At 38.8% G+C, this 10,062-nt stretch overlaps 1 protein-coding gene across 2 annotated transcripts in view; it reads left to right on the top strand.

Annotated features, from left to right (window-relative positions):
* Positions 1–9,926: 9,926 nt before the first annotated feature.
* The window catches only part of ZFPM2 (zinc finger protein, FOG family member 2), a 312,069-nt gene continuing 311,933 nt past the window's right edge, over positions 9,927–10,062 (top strand). Inside the window, exon 1 of one of the 2 annotated variants that reach the window (XM_062627192.1) lies at positions 9,927–10,062. This exon is cut by the window's right edge and continues 501 nt beyond it. In XM_062627192.1, the coding sequence (XP_062483176.1) occupies positions 9,942–10,062 (121 nt within the window). In that variant the 5' untranslated portion in view covers positions 9,927–9,941. The other variant, XM_062627193.1, reaches the window with a different exon arrangement.

Genomic DNA, 10,062 nt, shown 5'->3' with positions numbered 1-10,062 from the left:
TTGCATGTAGTATTTAGATGTATAGCTACTAAAAATAGTTGATCAGTCTCTAATTTGGAAGAAATTTTATACTTCACACTAATGAAAGATATTGGAAAAAAATTAATACATCTTGGGAGACTTCATTATGATCTATTTCTGTAGTAAATCTACTTGTACTTATCAATAGCTCAAGCAACACTTTTCACTTTACAGGACAAGGTAAGAGGTTAAGAACCCATTAGAACAGCAATTATCTTGTTTTATCATCACAAGCAGATGCTTCCTAAGAAGCAGAAAAGACAGCCTATAAACCAGGTGTTCAAGTACCGTAAACATCAGCAGCACAGAATACATCATGGAGCAATACATGAGTATAATTACAAGAATAATGACAAAATATAGAAAAATGGTTTGATTTCTTCACTAGCTTAAGAGAAGTAAATTTTCCATTCTGTCATCCTGAAATTCTCAGTACAGAAACAACATGGAATCTCACATAGATGATATACAGGCTAAAATGTTGGATAAGGACTTTGGAAGCAAAATTGTGAGAAAATGGAAGAACTGTTAATGATCTAACAAAAATAATGAGACGTGCCAAATTAAAATAAGTACAAAAATTCTGCATTAATTATTCCAGTATGTAATTCAGGGAATCAGAGACTAAGGAGCAACATTGTCATGTTAAATTTTGCCCTTTCTATTTGCATCAGTCCTACTGAGTGAGTGAAAGGGAATTTAAAATAAGTGCAAAAAGCTCATTCAATAAATAGGCTCATCTGTGGCTATTTGAGTCAAGAAACCCACCATTCAAGAGAGTCAAGAGAGTCAAGAAATCCATCCATCCAGAGAGTGGCCATGGCAACAACCTTTGGGGAAAGGATCACATTTCAAAAATCTCTCTAGGATGTTGTTGGTCAACGTCCAAAAACAAGGAAAATACAAGTAGGAGTACAGGATCCATAGATTAGATTGTTTGGTGTTCATTATAGGACTATTTTCATAAAAATGGCATCTAATTTGAATGAAGAAATCTAAAATATTTAGTATATACCCAAATACACTCACTATTATAATGTGAAAATAAAGCCTCTGGAGCCACCATTGGCATTCTCACTGTTGTACTGTTGCACTGTTGCTTCAGTTAGGTTAAAATCTATTAAAAAAATTTGCAATGCACAGAAGCAAAAATGTCATCAGCTTTTTTTACAAACAGTATCTGCTGTAAATGAAGCTATCCTCCACAATACTGTGTACCAATAGTATACTTTTTGTTTACCAGTGGCAGTTAAGAAGCAGTGTTCTGGACTCAGGAGTAAACAGATTTGTAGAAATGTCATGCTCAGACATACTCTAGAAGTTAGGTATCCAGCTGATGTACTCATGAAATAATATCTAATTCAAGGAAATGTAAAAGACCAAACGCAGTGAACTATGGTTTTGTTACAGACAGTGAGTAACTGAAGTTAGCTGAGTTCAATGAGAGTAAATATGGTCTGCTGAGTTTGATCTGCAGGACAATGCTAGAAATACAGCTGATGGGATAGATTACATTTCTCATAGAAGAATTAAACTAAATTATGGCAAAAGCCAAATATTGCACTTCAGGATTTAAAGAGCCTCTAGTGTTTAGTGATATGGACAAGAAAAAACACAGAGCTATGGCCTACTTTTGGGTTGGTCAGTAGCCCCCTAAAATTGGCAACACAGGCCTGAGACCAACTCATTAATATCTCCAGTCACATGCTGTCCAAGCAGTATGTTGTGTGGCTGGCAAAACTGCCCTACAGCAGTGACTACTCCCTGTCATATCATGACACCTCACCTCATTGCCCTGCTTGCTCTCACCTAAATGTAGCTCTCCTCATTCCTTATTGCTCTTTGCAACAGCCTTTTGCACTATAGAGACTTCTGGTCTGATCCCCATACAACAACTTCAGTATTTGCACACTCATGAATAAAACAGGGTCAATAAAATGTCAATAAAATCCTATTTTCATAGAATCAATATAAGTAACCTTTAGCTATCTTATATCTGGCTATCTATTTTAAGAGAGGTTAATTTACGTATACACAGATGTCTGGTCACTTTGCTGCAGAGGGAACCTAGAACTCTGATAAGAATTTCACTTGTGAGTATGAAGTGGATATGTTATGTAACATGAATTTAATATGTAATGTAAAGAATTCTTAATAATAGGTATTAAATAATCAGTATTTTATATGAATTTGACTAGCATTTTTTTCTTTTGGGCCAACAGACATAAAAGAAAGGTCAGACAGTTAACTTTACTCAGTTGCTTACATCAGTGTGTGCAAAGAACTCTGTTTCTGTGATTGGAAAACACTACAAAAATGCTCTACACTCAACAGTACTGATGAAAAAGATTTCATGAAATTGAGGTCAACATTGTCCCTTGGGTGCCTGATGGGAAACAGCTAGGGAGTGGTTATCCTTCAGGATTTTTAGTTGGAGAGCTTCCACCTTAATCCTTTTAAAATCAGTGACTGGGAAACAATTGAGAACTTTGATTTCCTCTTTTTTTTTATGTTATAATTCCTAACTATCAGTATCAGTCAAAGGATTGTCTCTAAAGCAACCTTTTTGGAAGCAGCTTGATAAACTTTAAATTTCATTTTCAAGAGGGATTAAAAAGGAAGACTGGAAGGGATTCTAAGTTACTGAGACACTTCAGAAAACTGTAGTTATAGTTTTACCTTTTACAGTTCTATTTGAATTTTGGTGTTAGCTGTGGATTTAAGGAGAAGAGGAGAATTTGAATTAAATTTTGTTGTGAGCAGATAAAACATGAAGGAGATAAACATGTATACTGCTAAAACCAGCAAAATCAAGAATATATTTAAATCAACAAATTTTGAGAATAATTTAGCTTTACTGTGGTAAAGGTAGACTTAAAAAATCTTTTCAATTTTCTCAAAATAATAAGGGGTTACAGATTACTGAATGACTCTGAACTGTACTTTCCCTTTGTTCTTCAGCCTCTTGGTCTTTTACTAAGTCTGCTGTGCAAAGTAAGCGTCTCATTCTGAAGGTGGAAAACCTTAGGGGTCCCACTTTTGAAAGACTGCATGGTAAGATTTCCTTCCTAATGCAGTTGATTCTATTTACAGGATAATGGCACAAATTGAAGAGTTGCATAAATTATGAACACCCACCTAATAAAACAGAACATATCTATGCTACTGAGAGGAACCTAAAATCTCAAAACCAGATGCTATGCTGGCAAAGACTTTGAGGCTTTTCTAATAGGTTTTATTATTTATTCCTATTTATGATGATGATGCATAGTTTTATATATTCCTTAAATTGTTATACAATACCTATTCTGAAACATACAGAGGACAGCTTATGTTACTGCTCTGAGTGGAGGAAGCCTCATTTGCACAATATGAGGAACAGATAGGACACAAGTACAGATTATACCATAGACTCTACCATCTATCATTATGCATTTCTGTAAGAATATTACTTAGATGGGTATATAGCAGAAGAAAAACTGGGTTTCAAAAGCTGATGAATGTGATTATAAAGCCATAATAATAAACTGATAGATCCATTCTAGGTACCACTGCACCTACAGGGGGATCATCATACATGTTTCCAGGTTTCTAATATTTTTCAACTCTTGCTTATGCATCTATGTATGTTGCTCCTATGTATGCTTCTATGTATGAGATGCTAGCGTATATGCAACCTCCATCACTGAAACTGGGCAAACTGAGATGCCTATAATATCTCATTTGGCTATGTGCAATGATAAGGACATTGCAAATCACTCCTCAGAAGGATGCTACATAACAATTATGATGGATTGGAAGACCAAGGAGAGGAGAAAATGTTATTTTAGTTCAAGATCTGCAACTAAAACTGCACTTTATACTCATGTCACTAGTTTACAAAAGCTGCACTCCAAAGTCTTAAACAGTAATTTGACAATATTAATGTTATCTTTTCAGTGTTCACTATGTCTACATGAAATACTGCTGTTGGCTTATTTAAAAAGAAATATAGAAATTAAGATTTTTAAAGCACAAAAGCTGTCTGTTCTCTGTTTTCCCCTTGGTTTCTGCTATTCTACTCTTCTTTGCCTTTTTCTTCCTTTTTTATTATATTTTCTTCTGAACTCCTCCCTCTGTGCTCAGAAGCTGCAAGTAAATTCAAGCTATGTTATTGTTTGCATCTTTGAGACATGTGCCACTCTCAGAAGCCCAGACTGTGCTAAGGGTAGTATACTCCTGGGGAGGGTAAGGTCAAGGAATGCAGAGAAGTCCTCTGACTTGTAACAAAACTGGAGTCTGAAGGCAATGCACATGTGAAAACAGTAAGTTACTGCTGCTGTGAGCTTCACAGTCTTGCTCCTGGCTGAAATTTGCAATGTGGAGTGGTATTATATACGTGTCAGTATATTTCTAAGTTTTCATTGGCCATCTGTAAGCAGTAGGGGTGAATGGGCTGCATTTCAGACAACCGAGGAATCCAGGAGTACTTCCTCACAGGTCATTGTTCCTTCCATCCCACACTCCAGATGCTGCCATATGTGTGATACAGTATCTCGTTCTGAGCATGCATCCATGTTTTTAGCTTTCTTTAATCAAAAAGGTTTCTCTAGCTAAGCCACAGCTAGTGAATTTTCTTTTACAGCTGAAGGCATGGCATACTACATGTTAGCTTGTGCAAGTCTTTGGCAGTAGAATTTTGCTGATCTTGATATATATTTTTTCTATAAGGAGAACATGGATGTCAAAATTAGGAGCTGTTTTGTATGTATAATTTTTCAGAAGTAAATGCAAATTTTTCCAGGGTATTACTGCAATCCTGTACAAAAGTATTTTACATTATTATGAAGAGAATTATGATGGCTATTCTGTGATTCTGATTTAAAGTTGCCCAGAAAAGTCTGAGCAGTTTGGTAGACTAAGTTTGTTCATCCATAAGTCTACCTGAGCAATATCAGAGAGCATCCAGTCAGGAAATGAAGAATAATCTGTCACTATTTCTGGATAACAAATAAGATATAAATTTTAATGTGAGACGAAAATTATCTTGCATAACTGAACTATTGAATGAGAGCAGTGATTTTTGCTCTAAATAGAGACAGGAAACTAATAACCAAGAAAATACTAAGCTTTACACCAACCAAAAATGAACTCAAATCCAGAGACTACCCTTTTTAGGAAGAGTCTGCTTAGGAATCCAGAAAGTTTCTGAGGTCACCATTTATTTCTCTGCCATTCTTCCTTCTCCATATGGAGTGGACATGGGTTTTGGCTTCTAAACACTGGCAGATCTCCCAGAATGGATGCAAAGGTCTGGACTATCAACATGAAGTCTGACTCAGCAGTGATTCCAGCACTCTGTGTGTCTGGCTTCCTACATTGTTGCATCCATTGAAATCCTGCAGCCAGGAACTTCACTGTAAGGTTGTGATCACTCCTAGGGAGTAAAACATTCACAAAAAATGTAGTAGTAATTCAGTTCTAACTGGTTTACAGGACTGGTTGAAAGGGCAATACATATCCATTGGTCACAACCATTCTCTTTGGGTATCCCTAGATCTTCTGTAGGTTCCTCTGCATGTGAGGAATCTGCCTTGCAGCACTTTTCCTTTGTGTCATCAAGACACATATTGGTAGAGCTTTTTGTTCTTTATTTCAAGTCAGAGGAAGCTTCACTTCTAAACTTAAGGCTCAGACTGATCATCTTTCAGCTGCTCTGGTATAGATTTGTCTGTTTTCTTGTTTTACAATCTGACTGTATCTGGCATGACCACACAGGAAATCTCCAAATTATGAAATTAGAATAAATGAGATTTTTCAAATAGCTGGGAAAGGTGTCAGTTGTCCCGTATTCATGTTATAGGGATATTAATTCTGAGCAATAATAATTTCATGGTCAGTCTAGTTAATTACTTCACTATTGACCAAGGCAAGTTACAGAAAGGCAGTATATTCTTTCTAATACTGTAAATGGATAATACTTGGGAAAATACCACCTTTTATTCTTTTTCATTCACAGCTGAAGAACCAAACACTGTGATTAAGATCATGGAAGAATCCAAGTCTTTACAATGGATACCAAAACCTACGAGCCAAAGAGAACCTCTGCAACTTTATTTTTTTAACATTACATGGTAAGAGCCTGACTGCGAGCACATCCCAGAAATCAAGCATATTTTCTTGCAATTCAACTGCTGCCTAAACTTTGGGATATCTTCATTATATATTAATATCTTTGTATACAATAGCCTGAATCCAGATTTATGTGATAATTCTGAAGTTATTATTTCAGTATTTTAGTATTTCTTCTTCTCAATGAAGGAATGGAAAAGTTGTTTTAAAAAAAATCAGAGTGTTCTCCAAAGGACATTGTTTTCAAAAGTATGCATGTTATCTATGTGTAAGATAGTTGCTAACACTTGAAAATCATTGAAATCTCAGCTGCGATTTTCCTAGTTTCTTTGCCAGAGTACAGGCATTTCAAGAATTTAAGTTTTGAACTGTGATAACCATTCAGTTAGAGGGCTCATATAAATCTTTTCAGAATCTTAGTAAGTTGCAGACAATTGGAAATGATGAAGTTCGAGATGATTAAGAAGTGAGCCTCTGTAGAGGTTATTTTCTTCTTCTTGAGATATTGTAATTAACTAAGAGCACATGTCTTCTGAAATGAGCCTATACCGCTGCTGCTCACATCCAATTATTATTTTGGTTGAAGAGTGCTACATTTTTAAACTATTCTTACTCCATCATTTCTAATTATCTGTCTGTACCCACAGCTTTTGGATGGACAGACATCCACCACTCCTTCAGTATAAATACTGGAGACATTCTTTCCCCTACCCCCATGCCTAGATGATGTAGTTGCCCTCCCACTGGGGGTTACCATTCCCAGGCCATGCTGGCAAAGCACACAGTGACCACAGCCTGATGCTACAGGCAGTATCCAACAGGTGAACCTGAAGAGCCACAAACACTGCAGCCTTGGTGTGGGCATCAGTCTAGTTACTGCAGGTTAGACAATTATGCATCTGGGGAGGTGGGATGAGAGGTAATTAGTAAGATTTAAAAGATCCTTTCTGAATGACTCTCTCTGAGGCTAAAAGAAAATGCTGGGCCTACTCTTGAGCCCTGAGGAAAGCTACACCACTCAGCTTGCGTCTGTATGACTCAAGAACCTGTTCCTGTGTAACCTACTCTAGGTGACTCTGCCTTGGCAGAGGAGATAGACTAGATGGTCTCCATAAGTCCCTTCCAACCCTAATGATTCTGTTATTTTGTGACTCAGGCCTCTGCCCCACCAAAAAAGAGTACCCTTGCCTGCACTGCTTATTGGAAACAGCTCCCAGTAAACAGCACTGGAGATCAGCTCAGCAAAAACCCATCCTCAGTGACCATCGGCAGTGCTCGAGCTGTGCTCTGGCATAGCCTCAGCTGCGAGGCATGGCCTGCTTAGAACTCTTTTTTAATCTGGGATATGATATGTGATACTCATTCTGCTAAAGAGAATGCGTAATTTTCATGCAGTACTAAAATGCACTAAGTGAAAGTTCCTCTGTGAATCAGGGAAAACTGATTGTTAATTTACATCATTAATTCAGTTTCAAAACAGCAGGCATATGTAGGTTACTTTTTGGATTTCATAAACAACTTCTTGAACTTTAGGTAAACAAGTCCAAAATACACTGGAATATTGAAATTACTAAGTGTAATAATCCTTTAAGGGATCAAGCATATCTCTTCAAATAGTCAAGTTTTTTATATGCCCTCTTTTGAGCTGATAAAGCAGAATACAGCCTTAATGCTTTTGAATAGACAAAATATGTAACTTACCTTACATTACTGCTTAAATATTTACGAAAGCAGGAGTCAGCATAATAACGATGCTCTTATGTAATTTACACTAAACAGTATGTAAGAATAAACACTTGTGATACTGACTCTAGCACTGCTTCATTTTGCATTGCTGTTTTGTCATTTATTTATGGTTTATACCACGTATATTGTATTAATTTCTAAGTTACAGCGGCTGAATAATGTTTCAAAAGTTGCAGTTTGTATATCTCCTAAATGTTGGAAACAGGGTACTCAACTCCATTCTTTTACATTTAAACAGCAGGTTTAGAGGTGGTACCTGTCAAACTACCTGTTTAGGCTAAAGACACTGCGTGGGAGGCAGGCAACAAAATAAACAGAAATGAATGGTCAGCCTATATGAAAGGAAGAGATTTCTAATTCTGATTAGGGAACTGGACTGAGATTTAAGAATGGTGAGAATGGGCAAAGACCAAACATTAACTTCTATTTGAAAGGTGGGTGTCTCATCCATTCAAGCCCCTGTTTGAGCCTAATTCTGCAAGAAAACTGTAGCAAAGCTTTTTGTTTGGTGGACTGTAATCATATTTGTCTATTGCCATAGAATGTCTTCTTGAAAACACTACCACTGTTACATTGGTAATTAACCATGAGCCCACACCTCAAGGAAGGAAACTGAAATACAAATTTGGCACACGACAATCACTTCAGCTAAATGGAAAACATTTATCATTTACTCAGATTCTTTAAAGTATCTGAACCGCAAATTTTAATACAGTTCACAGCTTCTGTCATGTTCTTTTTAATAAAAAAGTGGATCTGTAAATTCACTTATCATTTAAAAGCATTATTTTCTAACATAATATGATGAAAAAAATAGTGAATCGCCGTGTTAGAATTTCTGCCACTTATATGAAGACTTTCGCAATATTGGCCAATCACTGAATGTTTTCAGAGGTTAAGCTTAAAACTGTTTCTATTGAGAGTATTTGGATCACAGAGGCAAGAGTTAAAGAAATGCTCAACAGTTCACCTGAACATAAATCATTTAATTCCTGCTAGTGAAGTTGTAAAAGCACTTAGTGTTGTGCACATTCATGTGTCAGATCTGAAATTTCTGGAAGCACAGTAATAAAGATGTTTCGATATCAAGTGTCCTTACTTGGCACCAGTGAAATCAGGCTGATTCTTGTGGAGTTTTGTGGTTGGGTTGTTGGTTTTTTTTTTATTCCCCAAGATTTTTGCAAAGTTATTGTTTGGCAACACTGAGAAACTGGACAGGGCATACAATGCCAAGCAATACAATGAGGTACTTGCTGTTCATAACACATCATTTACAGCTATGTATGTAAATGAGATGACTCAAGTCATCATACCAGAATGTTCAAGAGAAATTTTGTCCTAAAGACACAGACTGTAAACATAAGCATTCCTAATGGTTTAGCTTTGTCAAACACTTAATTGGTAACAGCAACAGAAGCGCCAGACGTTGGTTTCTACTGTGCAAGAAAAAAAAAAATCGCTATTATCGCTATTTAGAAGAGCAAAACTAATTAAAGCCTAGGCAGTTAGGCGGCTTATCTTCCTCTTTCATCTGAAAGTCAAAGAGATGGATCACGCGGTCAAACCGCGATGACCACACGGCCGCTGCTCCCCGTGACCCGCAAGCTGCCGCGAGCGGGTGCAAGCGGCCGGACAGCCGCGAACGAAGAGCGCTCGCCGCTTGGCAGGGCGGACCGCGGCGACACCGGTGAGGAGAAGCCGGGATCCTGCGGCCGTGCAACCCCCGCCGCGGGCAGCGCTCCGCCGCGGCAGGCTGAAACCCGCCCAACCCCGGACCCTGCGGGATCTCCCGGGCCAGGGGCCCGGCGCGGGAGGAAGCGCCTGCTCCTCCCAGGGGCAGCGCTGAGGCCGAGGCGCCCGGCTCTGCCAGGACACCGCGGCGGACTGCCGGACCCGTGCCGCTGCCTGCCTGCCTGCCGGGAGTTTCTTCGCCCGTTCTGCTCCGTGCCTCTTTGAGGAAAGTTACAGCTCTCCCCGCCACCGGGAGTCCTGGCAGCGAGCGCCGGGACAATCAAAGCCTCCCGCCTCAGCGCCCCGTGCCCCGGAGGCAGCGGGCGATTTGCATGCGGATTTGTCGCTGGTGGCAGCCGCTGCCCGTCAAGCCTGACGGACGGACGCCCCCCTCTTTCCGCCCCCCCGTCCCGGAAAGCCCCTCCCTCGCCCCCTCCCTCGCCAGCACCTCCT

The sequence above is a fragment of the Pezoporus occidentalis genome, unplaced genomic scaffold (genome assembly GCF_034315485.1).
Source record: "Pezoporus occidentalis ecotype Australia unplaced genomic scaffold, CSIRO_AGI_Poc_V1 ctg3, whole genome shotgun sequence".
NCBI classification, from domain to species: domain Eukaryota; kingdom Metazoa; phylum Chordata; class Aves; order Psittaciformes; family Psittacidae; genus Pezoporus; species Pezoporus occidentalis.
This window is presented reverse-complemented; position numbering and strand designations above follow the sequence as displayed.